The sequence below is a fragment of the Jaculus jaculus genome, chromosome 14 (genome assembly GCF_020740685.1).
Source record: "Jaculus jaculus isolate mJacJac1 chromosome 14, mJacJac1.mat.Y.cur, whole genome shotgun sequence".
Lineage (NCBI taxonomy): Eukaryota > Metazoa > Chordata > Mammalia > Rodentia > Dipodidae > Jaculus > Jaculus jaculus.
In genome coordinates this window covers 62152484-62176809 of record NC_059115.1, presented here as the reverse complement: position 1 = coordinate 62176809, position 24326 = coordinate 62152484, and the positions used below count along the sequence as shown (strand labels likewise).

Genomic DNA, 24326 nt, shown 5'->3' with positions numbered 1-24326 from the left:
AACAGCTACAGAGTTCCTATTATGTACTGGGTACTATGGGCATTATTCTAGACTCAATATAGCACTGGGTAAAAGGAACAAAACATCTGTTCTCAAAGTGAGTAGATATTAAATACAGTCATCAAACAAGTGTTATATTTTTTATGGTAGATGGAAATAACTCTCACAAAAATAGAGCAGGGCAAGTGGTAACACAGTTTGCTTGTCTTCTGTTATCCATGGACTGAAAACACAGTTGGTGGATTTGTTGATTCTGCTTGCTTGATTTCTGGATCTGTTGTATAAGTAATATCCACAGTAGAGGCCCACAGAAACAACAAGATAGCCATTTTTCACTTGGTTAGATTTGGGGATTGGGTGGAGAAGAGTCTTCTAAAACTGAATGCAACTGTAAATGTGTGTGCATTTTTTGAGATATTCCAGTGTATCAGTTTTTAAGTGGTCTATTAACCTGAATATTAAATGATGGTTTTAATTTGTTATTTCTTCTAGCTACATAGCTAAGTAGTTTTGTGAATGAGTAACAAACTTGCTTAGCATCAAATTTGGAAACTAGATATTCTGTACCTATCTCCACTTAGTAACTTAAAATTAAGGTTCACTCTTTTTTGGTCAGATGACATATTGCTTTCTAATAATTTTCTAAAATGAATATGACCTAATAACTATATCAGTTTGAACATATGTGTTTAAGTTTCAAGGTCAACATGCTTACTAGTTTCATGCATCAAAGATTTAGATTCAAAGTTACATGTTTGGAATGACAGTGTTTGCTGCGAGCACAGATGGATATTTATAGCTGTATTATAAACATACCCATAAGTATTTGGGAACAGAATACAAATCAGAAGGAACTGCAGTGGATATGTTAGGAACGGAAATAGTACTAATTGTGATAATAGAGCAATAGAGCAACTAACCCTTTACGGCGTTAGTGAAGTGGCTATGATGTTCTTTCATTATGCAGATGAGTAAGTTGGAGCTCAAACAGATGAATATGTAACTTGCTTAAGGTCAGCTTGTAAACAGCTCTGCAGTTCACACTCTTAACTCTTTCTTACTAGGCCAGTAGAGGGTAGTGCTTTCTCTATACAAAGTATTTCTATGTGTGCTTTGGAATGTATGTTTGTATGTATGTTGTCTGTCTGTCTGTCCGTCTATCTATCTAATCTCCAAATGTTGGCTCTTTGTTGCAATTTTGACTTGGTAAATTTTTGGATTTTTAGCTTTTCTTAACAGTTTTTTTATATGTGCATAATGTATTTTGATCATAATCCTCTCCTATTACCTTCTTTTGTCCCCTCTCCCCTGTCTCCCTTCTACTCCATAACACCTTCTTTCCAACTTCCTCTTTCCCTCTTCTATTTTGATGTCTTTTTTACATCCTCCATCATTCATGACAGAACGTTGATGGGCCCAATATTGTGCAGGTCTTGTGCAGGTAATAATAGCTGTTATGAGGCCATGAATGCAATAGCCAGGTCATGTCTAGAGGACAGTGTTCCACTGCACTCCTTTTTGTCCTCTGCCTCTTCTTTCCTTCCCTTCTTCCACAGTGTTCCCTGAACCTTGGAACTCAGCTTGGCATGTGGAGTACTCAGCAGTCACTTCTTAGCATTTTGATGAGTGTTGAGTCTCCCCAGTAGGGACCACCATCTGGACCCTTGTTGCCCTACCCTCCTCACTGCCTGCACTTTGGAGTGAGATCAGCTCCAGACTCCTGATGGCAATTCTTACAAAGCTATATCCAAATAGAAATATAATCGAGTTTTTAAACTTCTCTTCTATTCATTTGTATGTAAATATTTTTTAAAGGCACATATATACTATGTGATTGATCATTTATTTGAAAAGGAATTTTAGTGTTGACTGTCATGGCTGTTGAAGGTTGCAGGGACATAAAGGTGACTGAGTCTGCATTGTTTGGGTGGAGTTTGCAATCTGCCCCGTGAAGACAGAGACGTAGGCAATTATCACAACGTGTTGATCCGGATATTCACGGAGAAGGAACCAGTGTTCTGAGGAGTAGAGTGGCACACTGCAGAGGGGAGGGAAAGGGAAAGCCCACAGAGGAGGTAACGCTAAAGCGAAAGAGCAGACATGAGAACCCGTGTGCCCGGTTCTGGGGAAACGTGCGCTTCAGTATGGCTAAGTTAGAGATAACTGTTAAGGGGTCTATGGTGGTTTAAATGAGGTGTTCTCGTGAACTTATGAGTTCTGAATGTTTATCTCCAGCTGATGGCAGTTTGGGAAGTCAAGTCTTGCCAGAGGAGGTGTGTTATGGGGGTGGGCTTAGGGGTGTTACAGCCATCTCCCCCTTGCCAGAGTTCAGCTCACTCTCCTGCTGCTGTTGTCTGTCTAATGTTGGCAAGGGGGTGATGTCTGGCTTCTGCTCTACCATCTTTTTCTGATCATCATGGAGCTCCCCCTCTAGACTGTAAGCCAAAATAAACACTTTCCTCCCACAGGCTGCTTCTGGTCAGGTGTTGCCTGCCAGCATTGAGAAGGTAGCTGCAAGGGGTTACACTTCAGGTAGATTTCCTTCTGTTTCATATAAGTAAATTGAGATTTTGAAAGATTATGACTTAGTCGGGGATACATCACTAGTGCTTCATAGCTTAAGCATGAGCTAAAGTATAACTTTCAAGTTCAGTGCCCTTTTCTAATTTTCACACACCAACTTTATGCAGCACTTAAGCATACGTTGGCTCATGACTTGGATATGATCGGTTAAGTGAAGTCACTAATATGTCATATAAGTCCATGTGGATATATAGAAGGTGATTTTCACGAAGACATGTTATGTCAGAATGCTTTTGCTCTTTATAGGGCTATTCACATGATTGTTGAAACCATTGGCAGCCACGTGTCAGAGACTGCTGTGATCAGTACATTAAGGATCCATCAAAGGCATCATTCAAATGATTTTTTTAATGGATTATTCTCCTGTCTTTACCTGTAACCTCTAAAAGCACCAGGAAAAGCAGACCTGAGTTTCTCTCTTCTCATTACATCCTCTCTCACACAGATAATACTTTCATTGCCCTCTTTCCACCTTGACTTTGAGTCACACAGACTTTCAAGCTAAGTGATTAGTATTCCAGTTAAGTGAGAATTATTGTGAGGCTGGCATTCATACCCAGTATAGTAAAGGTAGTTTTGCTAAGTCTAGCCTCAGAATTATGTTGTCAGAGTTAATGCAACAGTTATACTACACAAGACTTCCCTAAATATTGAAACGTAAGCTTTACAGAAAATTGAACCTACAACCCCATGCTCATACTTTGGAGGCTGGAGGAACCAGTAGTCAGTCTAGTTTCATAAAGCCTTGTTTTATGTGTAATATTTTAAAAAGAAAATGTGAACTGTCATAGTCTGAACTTCCTATTTTTGTCTTAACTGATTAAATTGTGTTATGTTAGTACATCTAAAGGTAATGGTATGGTTGGTTTCTACCAGGTGGAAACCGTCGGGAGTTTTGAGTACTTTGGAAAGGACAGTCTACTTGATACACTTTCTTGCCTGGCTGCACTCTAGTCTCACTAACTATGCCTGAAAATAAGAATCTCATGCTTGGTACTTCATTCTCCCCTCAATGAGAATAAAAGGATGAAGTGATGGGGAAAGACAGGGGAAGAAAATGGAGAAGAAGAAAGGAAAAGGAAGAAGGGAGGGGAAAGGGAGGAAAGAAAATGGAAAGAGGAATGAAAGAGAAAAGAGAGGAAAGAAGAAAAAGCTAGCCTTACTTGCAAGTATTTTAAAAGACAATAGGAAATTTGTAAAGGATTTTCACCAAAACGTGCTATTTAGTGGTTGAAATTTATAACCCTTTAAAATAGTTAGTTTCAGGCTGAAGAGATGTCTCAGTGTTTAAGGCACTTGCCTGCAAAGCTTACTGACCAGGGCTTGATTTCCCAATACCCATGTAAAGCCAGATGCACAAAGTGACATGTGTATCTGGGGTTCATTTTTAGTGGTTGAAGGCCCTGGTACGCCCATTGTCTCTTTCTCCTATCTTTTTCTGCTTGCAAATAAACAAATATTCAAAAAAATAGTTTCAAAAATGTTTTTTAAAATAGTGACTATGTTCGTTTATTTTTGAAACAGGGTCTCATGTAATGCAAAGTAGACTCAAACTTGCTCTGTCATCAAGGTTAAACTGATCCTCCTGCTTCTGCCTCCCAGGTGCTAGGATTACAGGCAGGTACCCTACTTATAAAATAGTGGTTCACTTTTTAAAAAAATATTTTATTTTTATTTATTTATTAGAGGAAGGGAGGGAGAGAAAGAGAGCGAGAGAGAATGAATATGGGCACGCCAGGCTCTCTAGCTACTGCAGACGAACCTCAGACACATGTGCCACCATATGCATCTGGCTTATGTGGGATCTGGAGAATTGAACCTCAGTCCTTAGGCTTTGCTGGCAAATACCTTAGCCACTGAGCCAGCTCTCCAGCCCAAATAGTGGTTCACTTTTTAAAAACCATTGGCTCAGCCATAATAGTGTATGCCTAGTACTGGGAAATAGAGAAAAGCAGAAATTCATGATGTCTTTCAATAAATCAAAAAAAAAAAAAAAAAAAAAGCTATCATCACCCCAAAGAAAAAAAAAGAAAAAAGAAAAAACCCACCACTGGCCCTACTTGTGTATTTGGTTTCTTAAATTTTTTTCTTTCAGAATAGAGTGTATTTAAAGATGGCATTTACTGTTGAATTTGACAAATGGCAAGTGGCCAATCTAATGAACACAGAGGGAAATGTGCAGAGAATTGAGGCTAAAGGAGGTCTGGAATTGACTTTCTATGAAGTTTAGGCTATTGGTGATGTTTCCTGCTGAGTGGAGACTTGCTTCAAGCGGACTCTTTACTTCCTTGTGTCCCATCTGATTCCAAACTGCACTTGTCTTTTGTAGCTGGAGACAGTTGGATGGCAGCTTAACCTTCAGATGGCTCACTCAGCGCAAGCAAAACTCAAGACACCGCAGGCTGTCCTGCAGCTCGGAGTGAGCAATGAGGACTCCAAGGTAGGAAGTGGTGTCCCACTGAAGTGAGGCATTGTATGTTTTGCTTGGTGGGTCTCATGCTTTGAATCAGCAAAAGATAACTGAGGAGTCAATACATTGTGAGATCTTTTTTTGTTTGTTTGAGAGAGAGAGAGAGAGAATGGGTGTACCACACCAGAGCTTTCAGCCACTGCAAACAAACTCCAGACACGTGCGCCCCCTTGTGCACATGTGCAACACTGCGCACTTGTGTGTCTCTGTATCTGGCGTACGTGGAACCTGGAGATTTGAACATGAGTTTTTAGGCTTTGCGGGCAAGTACCTTAACTGCTAAGCCATCTCTCCAGCCCATGAGATCTTTTATTTGTGACTATTTCCTTGTTAGACTTAAATGTTATTTATCTGAAGAAATAGCTTATTTTGCAAGATACCTTTCTTATAAGAATATTCCATAATGTCTTGATTGCTGCAAAGAAAAAATTTGGTGGAGACCATATGAAATTAATGTTTTTGATGTTGGCAAATTTCTTTCTCTCTTTCTCTGTGTGTGTGTGTTAAGCTGCACACATTTGAAAAGGGGACTTTTATTTGTTGTTCAGCCCAGGTGTGAAATATGATGGCGATCCCGGTTGTGTTTCTGTGTGTATAAAGTGTGTTTATTCAATGTGTTTAAATTCTAACTCCTGCAGGATAGAATTTTATACTAGTTTTATGTCACAGGGCAGTTTTTCCTTCACAATTAATTTTGGAATAAACTGACCGTAATTATCAAACAATTGCTGTGGAATAGTTTTTCTTACTGTGGTATATATATTTCAGTTAGGATGAGAGCTGTCCATCCTATTTTACGTTATAATTGATTATCTTTTTAAGATAAGAAAAGGAGTAATTACTCCCCATAAATAGATGGGACTTTGTATCATTTGAAGACATAATAAATTAGAATTGGAAATGAGGTGTTGTGGCAGGTCTGAGAAAGAGAGGTTACAGTAGCTGGGTGGAAACGCAGAAGCTGTGTGTACAATGTGCACAGAAGGGTGCAAATGGTACATCAGTAGCACGTTCAGTTTTTGTGTCATAAATGTTGTCTTAAAAACCAGTATTTATTTATTTATTTATTTGCAAGGGGAGAAGGAGAGAGAGAAAGAAGGATGAGAATGAGCATGCTAGTGCTTCTTGCCACTACAGATGGACTCCAGATGCATGTACCAGTTTGTGCATCTGGTTTTACATAGGGACTTGGAAATCAAACCCAGGCTGTTAGGCTTTGCAAGCAAGCACCTTAACTGCTGAGCCATCTCTGCAGCCCCATGTTTGTTATCTTCTTTAAGAACTGAGATTAGAGGCTAGCCTAGGTTATATGATTACACAGTTTTATGTGATTTATATCTTATATATAATTTATTAAGTTGGTACAGTATTTCAAAAGTATTTTAGTTCACTGGAAAATAGCATAAGCTTACTGTTTAAGAGCCAAACCAAAGTATATTATGTGTGCACTGAAATTTACTTGTATTATAGTCTTGGGCATAGCACTTCATTTTTGTAATGTCTGTTTCTGTGTAGCATAGTATAATGTATGTACCTCATAGGAGTTTTAAATAATCTTTCGACAGTTTCATACATTTATGTTTTGATCATATTCACTCACTCCATTATCCTCTCTTGTCACCCTTCACTCATCCTGAACCCCTTCCTCTTCCCAATTGGTCCTCCATATTTTTATTGAGAACTTTATTATGTGAACATATTGTGAGTTGGTCATATTCCTGTCGGGTTACATTCTTACGTTCCCTCTCCGCCTCCCTTCCATCAAGGGCCCTCCTCAGTGGAGGTACTGGTTATTACTGTGGGGTCATTAATGACTACCAGTGATTTTCTGTGGGGTGTGGGGACAATACACCAAAGCATACCTTCCCACCTTGTGGCTCTTAATTTCTTTCTGCCCCTCTTCCTCAATGCTCCCTCAGCCTTGGAGGGTATATCATAGGTCTCCTTTAATATTGAGCGCTCAGCAGCCTCTGATTTTCTGCTTTGGCAATTTTTGAGTCTCCTTGGTGTGTCACGATTTCGCTGGAGGAGGTCCTTGGGCTCCACCGAGAGCTGGGGAGTGCAGTCAGCTCAGGTGCCCCCTCTCAGGTTGGTGCAAGCTTGCACGCTGGATAGTGAGATTCATGCCACATGGGTCTGATCTCCAATCTGAGCTAGTGTTGACTGGGATTATACATGCGGAAGTGAGTGAGGGTGGGCAGGGCAGGGGCTCTCACCTAGACTTTGGCTGGCCTACTCTGTGCCCAGGGCTGGGGTGTGTGATCAGCTTGGAAGTCCCTACTTGTTTGTATTTTGATGATTCAGTGAGTTTAATTAGGGTTACTCAGTCATGCTTGTATGCATGAGTAGGGAAGTAGATGCCTATCCCATTGCAGAAAAGGTGTCCTTTCCCCCTAGCAACCATCAACTGCCAATAGCTCTCAAGGAGAGGTGAGCCTTTTGAGCCCTTCCTCTACTTTGTGGGATTTTTGTTAAAATTAAATATCTATTGTTTATAAAGTCCTTAGTCCAATGCCTACTACTGTGAGTAGTAGTAAGTGCTAGCTGCTGTCACCATAATCAGCATAACTTTTGTGAGCTAAAATATTTCCCTTTGCTTTAGGCCAAAATTCTATTAATTTTTTTCTAATGAAGTTATTACCATTTTCTTTTACCTTCCCTGATGTTTGTTCCCCTCTTTTTTTTCTTGATCATGTTTTTAATATATATGTTTACTGGGAATTTGGGAGGGAAAGAACATTCTGGAAAGTCTCTTTTCTCCCCATGAACTGAGAAAGGCATTTCTTTAGGTTTATGAAAGTGATCTGTAGTTCACTGGTATAGACTGAAACTTACACCCTGAGTGAACATACATGCATACATCCTGCACATAGCTCTGCATCTTCTCTGTTTCAGGGACTAGTCATATTTGTTCCATGAGTGAAAGTGCATATATACATGTATCCTCCACATGTCTCTGTTTTAGTGCTTATGAAAGTACATGTTGATTCCACATAGCTAAAAGCAGTAGGTGGTTGACCAAATATTGGATATGTTTGATGTACCATGAGTTTAGTAGTGATTCATTTTGAGGTGTTGAAGTCACACAGCTCCTTCATTACAGCTTCAAAAGATGCGAGTGTGCCGGTAGACTTTTAGACAGTAGAAATGAATGAATGATATTACTAGTATGACAGCTGGGTTTTACATTCATACTATTCTTGTTTCCTGAGGGAAGCCAGTATAGACACAAAACCCAACTCATCTGCAACCATCAACTGCCTTAAGTATGTTAAGTATGTTCATATTTTGAAGTTTTGAATGAATCTTCTTGCTATGAACATATTTAGCTTTAGAACTTTCCAAGCAAGAACACCGCTGCTGGGCTGGAGAGATGCTTAGCAGTTAAGTGCTTGCTTGTGAAGCCCAAGGACCCAGGTTCGAGGCTCGGTTCCCCAGGTCCCACGTTAGCCAGATGCACAAAGGGGTGTATGTGTCTGGAGTTCATTTGCAGTAGCTGGAGGCCCTGGAGTGCACATTCTCTCTCTGTGTGTCTCTGTCAAATAAACAAATAAAAATTAAAAAAAAATAATCACACCACTGCCGATAGACACCAGAAGAAGAGCAGCAGCCCCTGCGCTAAGGATCTGTCGTCTTCATCTTGTGTGTAGATTTAAGTGACTTCTTTGTGTTGCTTGTCTGGATTTGTTCCCAGTTGCTTGTATTTCCTGAGCAATGGGCACATAATGAAGTATAAAATCACTGTCAACCCAGAGAAGCGTGCTGTCCTCAAGGGATACTGTCTGTGTGCCTCGTCAGTAAAGGAGCAGCTCACCACCACATCAGTTTTCTCAGGGCACAGCTGTTGGCTCTAGTGCTGTTTCTTGCCTTTACACGTTTCTGATTTTATGATCTGGTATTTTTATTTTTGTTATTTCTACATCATGTGGCTGTTTGATGGTAGTTTTTATGTAACTCTTGTTATTAATGATTACAAACCACTTTTCACATTCTGTCCTATATACTGAAATGAGAATTATTGATAGGTTGAGATATGAAGTGAAAAGAGCAAGGGTATAGAACACATTTTGAAAACTTAAGTGTGTCACAGTAAGAGCTTTTATTAAAAGGAAAATTAAACCTTATGATTGCTTCATTTATATTGAAATTATCATAAAGCCCAAAACTGTTCATATTATGAAATTATTTGTTTAAACAGTAAGTTTTAGGTAAGATTCTTTAAGTATGTATTTCATGAAGCAGTTATCTGGGAGGATTAGAGGCTTTGTGAGTTACGGCAGAGCATCTCGACAGGGTAATGCTGAGTGAAAGCTTCCTTACTGCACCCCATCCAACAGTGGCTTCCAGGGGCTCTTCCCTTCTTTGTCACTTCCAACATGCACATGAAAAATGTAGCCTACAGTGAAGTCTTAATTCACTATCACTCTAGATAACATTGTTTCATGTGTTATCTCTGCTCCTAGAACATGTCTGTCTCAAAGCTTTCCTGTTTTGCTACTAATTTTATCACAAAAATGGGTGATTGTAGCTTTCCTACAGTATTTATATATTTATATTCTAGTTGTTTTCAGTTAACTATGTTTTTCTACTGCATTTTGCAAAGTTACATTATTTTCCTGTTCCACAGATACTTCCAAATGAGTTTTCTGAGGGTTTTCTTTGCTTTTCTTTTTGGCTTATTTCATTAGAGGGCAGTAGAGCACTTTGCTTACCTAACCATTTCTGGCATTCAATGTTATTTAAAGTAGTATTCAGAATAATTTGTGAAGTCAGTAGTTGTGGGAAATGCTAAGTGTTTACATTTCTAATCTGTATATAACAATAGAGTTCCCTTGTTTCCATCAACGGAATTAATGCCTATTAATCAGATATGTAAAGAACAAATAAATGAAATCATCATGATTCAGCTTTTGTTAATTTGTCTGTGATCATTTGCCAAAATGCAATTTATTTAAAAGCCTTCTGCACAGTTGACTTTTTGTTACATTCTGTCACTTATACTTGTTTCTTTATGAGAAAAGGCAATACGGTAATCCCCAAGATAATTGAGTGACTGGACTAGGTTATTGTTTAACCAGTTCCAGGCTAAATAAGTTAGTGGATTGATTTTTCTTCTTTAATTTATGGAGAATAGCAATGTGTTGATAGTTTTGAATGACATCAGTAATTTTTGAACTCTGTAAAAACACTAAAACACTTAAAATACAATCTTATTTTCCTGTCAATTTAGTAAAGATAATATTTTATTAAAATATGGAATAAAACTTTTTTTGAATACATTTAAAAAATGAATCCTTGTAATTTTTTTTCTTTTTCTAAGAACTGGGATAAAATTACTTTCACAAGAAAGTTTTAATTTCTTTTCATGTTAAAATGGGTTTTGCATAGGTTGTAGAAGGCTAATTTGGAAGAAACCTTAGGTCTTTTAATGCCACTTTCTGAGGTAGAGAAAATGTATGATTTGCAGATTTGTGCTACACTCTATTTGGAGCAAAGAGAGTTTTGCTGTATGGACATACCATAGTTCTAGTCTTCCTGTGCTGGTACTTAAACCCAGGGCCTTGTTCATGCTAGGCAAATGCTCTACTAGTGCCCCCGACCTGCGGGGCCAATGTTACGCGGGGTGGTCGAGGAGGGCTGCAACCTGAAAGAATGGGCGGAAAAGAAGAAGGAGACCAAGGGGAGGTTTTGTCAAGGTCTCGTTTCATGTTGGATTTTTTAGCCTTTTTATAATCAGTCAGCAGGCAGGGGGGTCAAGCAGGGGGCACAAGGAGGTAGGGCCACCTGGCCGTAATCTTTCTGGAACATCTTGGAATGGAACATCTTGAGACATTTTTCCAGAGCTGTTGTTTGCCCTCGAGGAGGGGCCATATGAGGGCTGCTCTTCTTTTGTCCTAGGGCGGTGAGGGGCCATATGAAGGCTGTTAGTTCTTCTTTTGTCCTAGGGCGGTCAGGTCATGGTCTCTGACATACTAGTAAGCTAGAAACCCATCCCTTTTATTATTGACTCTGTACTAGACACAGTATTATCTGTTTTGTGTGTGTGTGAGCATCTCTTCAGGTATGGATTGTTCTTTATTTTGCAGAGAGAAGAAGATATGGAAGCTCAGAGAGGTTCCCAGGTTATAAATCCAGTAAACTGTACACTTAGGGTTTCAAACAAGTGATTTTACTTCAAACTGTTATATTCACTGATAGAGTTCTGCAGGGTTTGACTTATTTAATAATGTAGGTATACATATCTCAAAGGTACTGAATATTCTAAGATGGAAGGTTTTATTGTTCTTTTGGTTCTTAAATTTATATTGATTCTAAGTTCCATTTTCCTTTGATGTGATTTAGTTGACATAATTTTATACTTTCATTCACTTACATATCTATGTTTACTTTAATGTAGAAAACATAGGCATACTATCAGTTCAATAGAACATGCATTTGCTAACAAATCTCAATATAAGGTATATTATACCACATCTTCTGATTTATTTACGGCAGATGTCTCAGTGAGAAGAAGATATGTGTTAATTAAATCTTGAACTCTTGTGTTATAAGTTTTAAATATTTTTGATCTCTTTAAAGGTGATGCAAGTATTGATTGACTTAGAATGACCTGTGTATTTTTTTCTGAAGTGTTCTCACACACAAATGTGAATCTTCTAGATATACTTTTAGATATCTCCCATGGTATCTTTTAAAATAAAATATTTTATTTATTTATTGGAGAGAAAGAATGGGCATACTAGGGTCTCTAGCCACTGCAAACAAAGTCCAGACATATGTGACACTTTGTGTATCTGGCTTTATGTGAGTACTGAGGAATAGAACCTGGGTCTTCTAGCTTTGCTGTCAAGAGCCTTAACCCCTAAGACATCTCTCCAGTCCGTCCCCCCCCCAGCATCTTGATTGACATAAGAGTGACATCTTCTCATTCTTAGTTGTGCAAAAAAGATAATCCAACTATTGGAAGCATAATTCAAACATGGTTAAAATGATCTCACACTTAACTCTTGTTAGAAAGTTTTACTGTATATGTACATATAATATGTACAGTTTACTGTTTTGCTATAAGTGCACCAAATGTAATGACTAGTGCAAATTAAATACATTAACCTGTCCTTCACTCTTCATTGTAATTTATTATGTATGTGTGATAAAAACGCAAAATTATTCTCAGCAAATTTTAAAAAGTATTTTATTTATTTGAGAGAGAAAGAAAGAGGCAAATAGAAGAAAGAATGGGCATGCCAGAGCCTCTACCCACTGTAAATGAACTCTAGGTGCATGTGCTGCTACCTTGTGCATCTGGCTTTATGTGGGTCCTGGGGAATTGAACGCAGGTCCTTAGACATGGCAAGCAAACACCTTCACTGCTGAACCATGTCTTCAGCCCCTAAGCAAAATTTTGTAATATAAGATTATTACACTAATCATTCTACTTAACTACAGGTTTGTATTATTTCAGTGATCTCGCACTATTTTCTCTCCTTCCTGATCCTGGTAACCACTGTGTACTCTTCTACTGTTTCTGTAGAGCCCCCTCCCCCTCCCCCTGTACTCCTACAGATAAGTCACACCATGCAGGATTTTCTTTTCTGTGTATGACTTTTTTCACTTGACCTAAAGTCCTCCAGGTTCATCCAGATTGAAATGGCAGGATCTACATTTTTTTCTTCTTTTTATACTGGGGAGTAAACCCTAGCCTTGCGTATGTTAGTCAAGTCCTTGTCCACTGAGCTATAGCCTCATCCTTCTATTTTTTAAAGTGGGATTATATTGCAGTACTGTATTATATATGTTCATTTTAAATAGGATTTCTTTGTTTCTTTATTTTTTCTGATAGACCATTATTGGTATAATGAAATGTAATTGCTATATGTATGTTGATTTTTATATCCTCCTACTTTACTGGACCCATTTATTAGTTTCAATAGTGTTTTTGTGCAATTTTTAGGGTTTCCATTATATGGGATCATGTCATTTCTAAGCAGGATTAATTTTATGAGCCTTTCTAATTTGGATGCTGTTTTATTTCTTTGTCTTGTCTGACTGATAGACAGAATGATTCCAGTAATAAGTATCTATATCTTGAATCAGATCTTAGAGGAAAAGCTTTCAGTTTTTTCCATTGATTATGATGTTAGCTCTGGGCTTTGCATATGTGACTTTCATTATAGTGAAGAAGTTTTCTTCCCTAATTATTTTATTAAGACTTTATCCTGGAAGGATGATGAACTTTTTTAAATGATTTCATTTTCTATCTGTTGAGATGATTGGAATTTTTTCCTTGATTTTCAAGGTAGGGTCTCACTCTAGCCTAGGCGGACTTGGAGTTCACTCTGTATTCACAAGATGGCCTTGGACACCTCTGCCTCTCCTAGTGCTGGGATTAAAGGCATGTGCCACCATATCTAGTGATCTTTTTTTCCCAAGGAAATCTTTTAAAAAATTATTTATTGGCATATGTGCTTACATGAATGTGTGCATGGGTATGTCAGGGCCTCACTCCTGTGCCACTTTTACATCTGGCTTTATGTGTGTGCTAGGGAATTGAACCTGCCTTTTTATTTTTTTAAATCTTTCATTCTGTGATAAAATGTTGACATTGATTTTATTATATTAAATGAACATTGCATTCCAGGCAAGTCCCATTTATCTGATCAGGGTGTGTCATCTTGTTGATGTGCTATTGAATTTAGTTTCTTTATATTCCATTAAGGCTTTTTGTCCCCTATTAATGTTCATCAAAAATATTGGCCTATACTTTTCTTCTGTCCTTACCTGGTTTTGGTATCAGAGTAATGCTGGCCTCATAAAATGAACCTGGAACAATTTTGCCTGTCTGTTTTTTGGTCAGTAAGAGTTCAGGAAGGATTAGTATTATCCCATCTTTGTTGGGAAGTTTTGGTTTTTATTTATTTTTAAGTTAATTTGCAAAGTAATGGGTTTCATTAAGACATTTTCACACAAATATACTTTGATCTTATTTACCCCCCTACCACTCTCCAGCACCTTATTAAGCCTATCTTGTGGTGAGAGGCTGTTGATTAATATTTCAGTTTCTCCATCTTTCAGTTATTCTGTTCTCTAATTGGTTGATTTCTGCCTTGATCTTTATTAATTCCTTTCTTTTGCTAACTCTGTAGTTGTTTGGCATCTTTCTTTCTACAATGTGATTATTTATTGCTCTAAACTTACTTTTTATTGCTTTTGCTGTCACCCAAAGTTTTGCTGAGCTAACTTTTATTTTTTTTAATTTTGTTTATTTTTATTTATTTGAGAACCACAGACAGAGAAAGGCAGAGAGAGAGAGAGAGCGCGAGCGAGCGAGCAAGCAAGCGAGCAAGCATGAGAGAGGATGGGTGTGCCAGGGCCTCCAGCCACTGCAAGTGAAATCCAGATGTATGCACCCCATTGTGCATCTTTCAAACGTGGGTCCTGGGGAATTGAGCATCGAACTGGGGTCCATCGGCTTCACAGGCAAGCGTTTAACTGCTAAGCCATCTCTCCAGCCCACTTTCATTTCTAATATTACTGTTTTCTTCCCATTGTAGTTGGTAAACTTTGCATGATTTTGCCCTTCCTGAATTTGTTGAATTTGTTTTGTGATCCAGACATATAATCTATCTGGGAAATGTTCTTTGAGTATCTAAGAAGCTTGTGCATTTTTATGTTGTTGGATAAATGTTCTGTGCATGTTGGCATGTTGAGTGCATTTAATGTATGGTTGTGTAGTCTACTGCTTGTTGACTTTTTGTCTGCCTATTCTACCTGTTTTCTATATTTAACTGATTGCATTATATTTTGGCTGTGACAAGTGTAAGATTTCTTACTCCTGCCATATACTGAGATCAATGTTAGTACTTTATTATAACAGTATTATTATTATTATTGTATACTATGTATATGATAGATGCCAAGCATTTCTGAATGAATAAATCTTCCTTGGTATTTAGGGCCAAAGATGTTGGACAGTTTGTCCTGTATATATTTGTGACTACTTATTTTAAGAAGTACCTGTTCAACTTATTGATTATATTATTTTCATTTTCATGTGGTTGCTTTTTACAATTTTAACATGTTCTGGATAATAATCCCTTATCAGGTAACTAGGTGGCAAAGATTTTCACGAGGTTTCCACTCTTGTTTCTTTTACCGTGTAGCTTTTAATGTACTGTACCCCATATGTAAATTCCTGCTCTTACTTCTAGAGATACTGGACTCCTATTCCAGAAAACTTTGCCCATGCCTTCAACTTGATGTTTCTCTGCAAGTTTCCGGCCCAGTGTTAAGCTCTCTGATCCATTTTGAGTTGACCTTATGCAGTGTGGAAGACTTGGATCTGGTTGCAGACATTTAACTGTCCAGTTTTCTCAGCGCTGTTAGTTATCTTTTTCCTGTGTGTGTTTCGGGCATCTGTGGTGAGAATCAGATGTCCAAAGCTGCATGGGCAGAGTTTTGGATCTCCTAACGTTGATACGTGTATCTGGTTTATGTCAATCTGATGTTTTCTAAAGATTTTGTTACTGTGGCTCTGTAGTATAGTTTTCAGCCAGCTATTACAGTACCTCCAACATTGCTCATTTTGCTTAGGATTGCTTTGTCAATTCAGGAGCTTTTGTTTCCACATTAACTTTAGCATTACTTGTTCTGTTTCTTTGAAGAATTTGATAGGAATGTTATGGTTATGACATTGTGTCTATAGATCACTTTTGTTAATATGGCCATGTTAACAATATGGATTTTGTTCATCCATGAACGTGGGAAGTCTCTCCACCTTCTAGTGCCTTTGCATTTTCTTTCTTCAGTGATTCATAATGATTCGCTCATTCAGTGATTCGCTGTGTTAATCATTTTTCTTTTTTAAAATATTTTATTTTTATTTATTTATTTGAGAGGGAGAGAGATACAGAAATAGGTAGATGGAGAGAGAATGGGCACACCAGGGCCTCCAGCCCTGTAAACGAACTCCAGATGCATGTGCCCCCTTGTGCATCTGTCTTATGTGGGTTCTGGGGAATTGAACCAAGGTCCTTTGGCTTTGTAGGCAAGTGTCTTAACCACTAAGCCATCTCTCCAGCCCCCTAGTCATTTTTATTTACACCATGTCCCAATACTGAACAAAAAGTGTCTTTAAGGAGATACAGTCCATCATTAGGGTAAGGGAGTGTGGCATGTAGGTCTGTGGAAATGGTAGTGTGTGGCAGCTGTTATATCCCATTGACAGTGAGGAAGCAGACAGGATAGGAAGTGGGGCTTGGCTGTAGATTTCAAGCTCCCCACGCAGTCACCGACTTCCTGTAGCTAGGACCCCACTTTCTAGAGGCTAAACAACTTTCTGAAACAGTGCCACCAGCTCAGGACTAGGGGTTCAAACAAACGAGCCTGTAGGGCACATTTTAGTGCAGTGATAACAAGATCTGTGGCATCTAGTGACATTTATGCCCAGGCTTATTTTGTTTTCATTCATTTTTTGTGAGTTTTACCAACATGCTTTTTAGAGAGTTTGTTGTTGGTGTGCAGAATATCAGTAACATGTAGACAAGCTAGTGATTTTTGCATATTGACATTTTTATCCCACTACTTTGTTGAAAGCACTCATTAGATGGAGAATCACCAGGCACATCTCTGGAGACTGAAGAAGAGGAGTGTATCATTAGCAAATAGAACATTTGAGCTTTCTTGTCTGTTCATAACCCTTTTATGACTTTCTCTTACCCAGTGGTATGGCTGAGAGTAGACACATTTGTCTTGTTACTGATTTTAGAGGAAATGTTTTCAGTTTTTCTCCATTTCAGTTTAGTGTTGGTTACTAGTTTGTCATATGTAGCCTTTAGTAGGTTGAGGTGTGATTCTTTTATTCCTAGTTTCTTTTGAGCTTTTATCATGAAAGGATATTGACTTTTGTCAAAGGCTTTTTATGCAGCTATTCAAAGCAACACAGAGTTCCTGGGGCTGGGAAGATGGCTCAGTGGTTAAAGATACTTGCTTGAAATTAATGTGTAATTCATGTACCCGATTCTGCTTAAGTGCTGCATTGCATTTTATTGACTTTCATATGTTTAACCATGTTGCATTTCTGGTATGAAGCTAACTTGATCTTGGTAGATGATCTTTTTAATGTGCTGTTGAATTTGACTTGCTATTATTTCATTGAGTTTTACATCTGTGTTCAATGATTTATAATTTTCTCTTTTTTTCGATTGTGTTATGGTGTCAGGTTAATGGTGGTTTCATAGAGTGTGCTTGCAAGTGTCCCTTCCCTGCCTGTCTGATGAGCACTTTGAGGAGCACTGGCTTCCCCTCTCTGTAGGTCTGGTAGAATTCAGCAGTGAGTCAGCTCAGTCAGCTTCTTCTGTTTGGAGAGTCTTCATTACTGCACCTTTCTTGTTGCTTGTTAAAGATTTGTTCATATTTTTTAAATAGTCTCTTGAGTTAATTTTGGTAGGTTATATGTTCTGGAAATTTACTCATTTCTTCTTAGTTTTTTAATTATTTATTTGACAGAGAACGAGGGAGGGAGAGAGAGAGAATGGGTGCACCAGGGCCTCCAGCCACTGCAAATGAACTCCAGATGCATGCGCCCCCTTGTGCATCTGGCTACCGTGGGTCCTGGGGAATTGAACCTGGGTCCTTTGGCTTTGCTGGTGGAAATGCCTTAACTGATAAGTCATCCATCCCTCCAGCCCCTTCTTAGTTTTTAAGTTTATTGAAATATGTTTCAAAATATTCCATAAAAACCTTTGGATTTCAGTGGTATGTATTGTAATATTTTCCATTTAACCTTTATTTTATTGATTTGGATCTTCTTTTGGTTAGTTTTGCCTAAGGGTGTGTTAATTTTATCTTTCCAAAGAAAAAAAATTATTTCATTTACCCCATATATATGCATATACATATATATTCCATCTCATTAATTTCTGGTTTATTTATTCATCTATTCTTGTGAAATTCACTTTTTTCAGAGTTCTCCGCATTGTTACTGCCTCTCCTTCCTGTGTGTAGGATTCTCTGCAGTGTTAGTGCAGTCCTCATGAATGTCCTTAGTTTTTAAAATCTTGGCAGGTAATTGTAATTTTGGCTGGAATTATCTGCTCTCAGGGCTTGAAACATACCATCCCCTGCCTTCCTGGCTTTGAGGGTTTCTTCTGTGAGGCGTGGTATGATTCTTCTGAATCTGCTTTGTGAGTATGTCTTGCTTTTTCCTTACCTGTTCTACACTCTTGGCATTTTTGTTAGGAGGAGGTTTTCTGCCGATTTATATCTACTGTGGTTCTCCATGTCTCCTGTACTTGTATGACCATATCTGTCCCTGTCTGAGGAAATTTTTGGCTATAATTTCATTGAGTAGCTTTTCTCTACCTTTAGTTTTTATCTCCACTCCACGTGCCCCTTATGTATTATTAGTTGTGTTCTTCATGCAGGGCATGAGTGCTATTCCCAAGTATATACGTCCTCCACTTCCCTCTGCAACACAACATAGGGTGTAGATTGGCCAATGGGTCTGCAGCCAAGTCATAGCCGTCTCCTGGGCCAACTCTCTTAGCCAGTGGAAAAGGGAGACTTGTGGCTCAGATATATAAAAATTACAGGGCTTCTGCTCTTTCTGGCAGAAAGGTCGGACTGTAAGATGGCTCTTGAGGAGAGTCCCACCATAACACCAGCTGTGCAAGCCTGGAAGCACAGTGGACCCTTTCTCCTAACGTGTATTTTCCCAGAGTGCCAAATTGTACATTTGTGGAGCCCAGTGAAGCTTTCCTGCCCTTGTTTAAAGCCTCACTGAGCGCGTTCCTCTCCCTTCCCTGTCTTGGCATAGTCCTTTCTTTTACAAGTGTAGTGGTTTTACCTGGTCTCTGGCTACAGTTTACTACTCTTGGTGTTTTGCTTAGACTCTTTGGGACACAGGGCAGTGTAGTGTCTCTAATCTGCCATCTTCCCTAGCACCAGCAAGCATGCTCATCCAATACTGGAAGCCAGCAGTTCTTTTGCCTAATGTGAATGATGGCCACATTTTTTACCCCCTTGGGAGTTTTCTACCTTTTATCTGCTGTGTATATTTACCTCTTGATTCTAAGGTACAAGAGAACATGAAAAATGTAAGCATGCCCCTAATAGTTTTGTTCAGGCCTTTTTGCTGCAGACAGGTTGAGTACAATAATTTATATGTCTTAGCTTTGGCAGGGGTATTTTATTTCCAGTTAAACAAAAGTTCCCTATTCAGGTCTTTTATTTCTGAATAGAAATGGCTTATTTAATAATAGGACTTTGCATTTATGCTTCTCTTTGATTGTACCCATGTCCTCTATAAGGAAAATATTCTGAATCCAACATATTTTAACTGTATGTTTCTTAAGAATGGTAATCTGTGGAGATGGAAAGATAGGTTAAAATAGAAAATTCTGAAAAATGACAAATTAAAAGAGGACTTGATTAGAAGTGATTTCTTCCAGGTGTGGTGGCCCATGCCTGTAATTCCAGCACTCGGAAACTGAGATAGGAAGATTGCTGCGAGTTTGAGGCCAGCCTGAGACTAATTCCAGATAGCCTGGGCTAGAGCAAAACCCTACCTTGCAAAAAAAAAATGCACGCACACATATGCACACATTATTTCTAAAAACATTTGTTGTAAGAATTTTTTTTTTTTTTTTGAGACAGAATTTCACTGTAAGTCAGACTGAAGTGGAATTCACTATATGGCCCAGGCTGGTCTTGAACTCACAGTGGTTGTACTTTCTCTGAGCCTCCCAAGTGATACCATTAAAGGCATGAGCCACCATATTGGCAAGAAAATTTTATGTCCATAATTAGACCTTTAAGTTGCTTTTCATCAATCAGTATGTAATCAGGGAACATTTGGAGGAAAAATCTCATCAATTAACAATATATATAAATGTGCAAGCACCCAAGCTCTCTCCTTATTTCTCTCTCCTCTAAACACTGCCAAGTCTGTCTTTCTGCATTGCAGTTAGTATGAGCAGCTTGGGCTGATGAAAGCTGAGGGCCATGATAATTGCAGTGCAGAGACTGTAATCACCTACCTCACACTACCATATTCAGTGATCAAGAAGATAATGATAATAGATAGCATTTGCTAATTACTTAATATGTGCTTTATGTGATTTTATGTTTGTTCTCATTGGGCCTTTCAAATTAATTAGTCACTTCTTTTATTGTGCAAAAATGACAAATAATTTATAATTTAATAAAGTAGCCTCATGTTTCTATAGTGACTATTTTATTACCTGTCTTAAACCAGGTATTTGGCTTGTCCAATAAACCTCATTCTCACAATCTTTACTGTATGATCTTACTTTTCTTTTCGAGGTAGAGTTTCACTATAGCTCAGGCTGACCTGGAATTCACTATGTAGTCTCATGGTGATCCTCCTACCTCTGCCTCCCAAGTGCTGGATGTGTGCCACCATGCCCGGCTGATCTTACTATTTTTAAAATTTTTTAATTTTTTGTGTTTTGGGATAGGGTCTTTCCGTAGCCCAGGCTGATGTGAGATTCATTATGTAGTCTCATGGTAGCCTTGAGCTCATGGTGATTCTCCTACCTCCACCTCCTAAGTGCTGAGATTAAAGACATGTGCCACCACATCACTTTGTGTTATCTTACTCTTAAACACTGTGTTTTGATAGCCTTGAAACTCTCCGGATGGTAGCTGACTTATTTCCATTTACCAAGTATGGGTGAGAGAATGACCTTGGTAAAGGAATGGTTGAGAATTGCTCCTGTTCATTTCTGGTGGGACTTTCTGGATAGTGGATTTCTTATAGTAGAGAATTATGCGGCATGAAGCAGAGTCTACACATGACTTTTGTAAAACAGCTACTCAACCAAAGTGCGCGTAGGCTACTTAACACCAAAGCTATTGATTAACTTGCAGAAGGCCTTTCTTTTCATCTGACAAGACTATCCTTGACAGGGAAACTATTCTTGACAGGGAAATGGGGTCTTTTAGGAAAGAACCACCTTGGAGCCTGATATAGTAGTTCCAAACAACTCCATTATAGCCTCATTATTTTTCAAGTTTGTTGGAACAGTTTACTATTTTTTTTGTTGTTGTTGTTAAACATTTAGAGTTCATGGGCTGGAGAGATGGCTTAGCAGTTAAGCGCTTGCCTGTGAAGCCTAAGGACCCCGGTTCAAGGCTCGGTTCCCCAGGTCCCACGTTAGCCAGATGCACAAGGGGGTGCACGCGTCTGGAGTTCATTTGCAGAGGCTGGAAGCCCTGGCGTGCCCATTCTCTCTCTCTCCCTCTATCTGACTTTCTCTCTGCGTCTGTCGCTCTCAAATAAATAAAAAATTAAAAAAAAAGCATTTAGAGTTCATGAATTTGTCTCTTACATTGAAGTCACCCTTGGCACACATGAGAAAAACCTGGAAAATAAACATGGCCTTTGTCTTATATTGATGGAGGAAACAGCATATTCAAATTTTCATCTCTCACTTTAGGGTTTACATTTATTCCAAGGCACAGTAAGCTTAATTGTCTGCTGTATTGAATTGTTTTACTTCTGCCTTCAAAGTTAATTCATACATGTGAACCATAGTTCCATTCACGTGGAAGATCAAGTTACTCCTCAGAATGAATGAATGATTTGAATTATAGGGCTTTGTAGGGCTTTGTTCTTTAGTGTGTTATTTATACATTCAGAACTCTGGAAGTCCTATTTCCTGAAATTTAAAATGCGACTGTGTTTGTTAAGTGCGTATCCCTGTTATCAGTCACCTGCTCATTTATTGCATAAGAGCCTCACAGGCATGAGTACTCTTTACAAATCATGCAGGTAAATGGGTATCCTAAGGAATGAATAATGGTGGGAGCAGCTTAAAAATTGACAGAGGGGCTGGAGAGATGGCTTAGTGGTTAAGGCACTTGCCTGCAAAGCCTAAGAACTCATGTTCAAATCTCCAGGTCCCATGTAAGCTAGATGCAGTGACACAAGCTTGCAATGTGTTGCACATGTGCACCAGGTGGCTCATGCATCTGAAGTTCACTTGCAGCAGCTGAAGGCCCTGACCCTCCCATCCTCCCCCCTCCCTGCTCATTCTTTCTCTCTCTCTCAAATAAATAAAAAATTTTAAAAATTGGCAGGAAAGAATGTGAGTGTATTGATTTAATGTGTATCTAATTTGAAATATTCTATTATTTTTCTCTTTTAAGTATATTGAGTCTGATATTATTCTTATTGGCCAAGTTATTTTAATGAGTGTATAGTCAGATGTGACCATCTTTTAGTGTCATCATATAGTTTTTCCTGAACTGCTTAAAGCAGAGCACTTCACCTTTATTTTTGTTAGTAGTATTAACCACCCATGGAAGTTTCTTCATTTTTTCCAATTAAAATATGTAAAATTCATTAGTAGAATGAACTGAAGTCAATAATCTTAAGTAAATTAAGGTCCTTAGAAGAACTGTAAAATTGACTACATTAAAAAATTTTTTTTTTTTTTGGTTTTTTGAGGTAGGATCTCACTCTAATCCAGACTGATCTGGAATTCACTATGTATTCTCAGGGTGACCTTGAACTCACAGCGATCTTCCTACCTCTACCTCTCGAGTGTGCCACTATGCCTGGCACTATTTTTTTTTATTATTTACAATTTCCATATTTATAGACAATAAAACATGATAGTTTCCCCCCTCCCACTTTCCTTTTCACAACTCCATTCTCCATCATATTTTGTCAAATGCCTTTACTGCATCTATGGAGGTAATCAAGTGACTTTTGTCCTTCAGTCCATTTATATATTTATAATATATGTATTATATTTATGGATTTGTGTATGTTGAACCATCCCTGCATCTCTGGAATAAAGTCTACTTGGTTGGGGTGAATGATCTTTTTGATAATTCTTGATTCTATTTGGCAATATTTTGTTGAAAATTTTTGCATCTACATTCATGAGGGAGATTGGTATGTAATTTTCATTTTTATTCAGTCTTTATCTAGTTTTGGTATCAGGGTATGCGGGCTTTGTTGAAGGAGTTTGGTAGAATTTCTTCCTTTTCTATTTTATGGAAAAGTTTGAGAAGCATTGGTGTCATTTCTTCCATGAAGGTCTGGTAAATTCACATGTGAATCCATCTGGGCCTGGACATTTTTTAATTGGGAGGTTTTTTTGTTTTTGTTTTTATTTTGTTTTTTATAACTGCTTGGATCTCTGTACTTGTTAATAGGTCTATTTAAGTGCATAATCTTATCTTGTTTTAATTTTTGTAGGTCATATAAATCAAGGAAATCATCCATTTCTTTCAGATTTTCAAACTTAGAGGAGTATATCCTTATGATTTTCTGAATTTCCTCAGTAGTATATCCTTATGATTTTCTGAACTTCCTCAGTAGCTGTTGTAATGGTGCCTTTTTTATCTCCAATTTTATTGATTTGTGTTTCTTTACTCTCTCTTTTGGTCAGATTTGCTAAGGATTTATTAATATTTATGCTTTCAAAGAACAAACTCTTTGTTTCATTGATTATTTGTATTTTTTGTTTCTATTTTATTAATTTTTTGCTCTAATGTTTATTTTTTTCTTCCTAGCTACTGATTTTTCATTTGTCTTTTTCTTCTTTGTCCAAGGCCTTAAGGTGACATATTAAGTTGTTTACTTGTGACCTTTCTAATTTCTTAATATAGGCACTTAAAGCTATAAGTTTCCCTCTTAGGACTGCCTTCATTATGTCCCAAAGGTTTTGGTTTGTGGTGTTCTCATTAGCATTTTATTCTGTGAATTTTTTTAAATTTCCTATTGGTTTTTTCATTGACCCATTTATTATTTATTAGTTTATTGTTTAGTTTCCATGATTTTGTGTATGTTTTATAGTTTTTCTTGCTGTGGATTTGTAGTTTAATTCCATTGTGATCAGATAGAATTGCAAAGAATTATTTCAATTTTCCTGTATTTGTTAAGGTTTACTTTGTGTTCTAACGATCTATTGTAGAGAACAATCCATGCGCTGCTTAAAAGAATGTGTATTCGATAGCATTTTCATGAAATATTCTGTACATATCTGTTAAGTTTATTTGTTCTTTGCCCTCATTTATTCCAGATGCTTCTCTGTTTAATTTTTTGTTGAGATGACCTGTCAATTGATGAGAGTGGGGTGTTGTAGTCACCTACTACCACTGTGTTTTGTGTTATCTGTGACCTTAATTCTATGGTGTTTGTTGGATGCAATTGGGAGCCCCCATGTTAGGTGCATATATGTTTAGAATGGTAATGTCCTCTTGTTGGAGTGTTCCTTTAATCAATATAAAGTGACCTTCC

General features: G+C 38.0%; 1 protein-coding gene across 5 annotated transcripts in view; it reads left to right on the top strand.

Annotated features, from left to right (window-relative positions):
• The window catches only part of Commd10 (COMM domain containing 10), a 165469-nt gene that overhangs the window by 38699 nt on the left and 102444 nt on the right, over window positions 1–24326 (top strand). For all 5 annotated transcript variants that reach the window (XM_045133935.1, XM_045133936.1, XM_045133932.1 and 2 more), the window contains one exon: window positions 4913–5023. In XM_045133935.1, the coding sequence (XP_044989870.1) occupies window positions 4913–5023 (111 nt within the window). The remainder of the gene's footprint in view (window positions 1–4912; window positions 5024–24326) is intronic.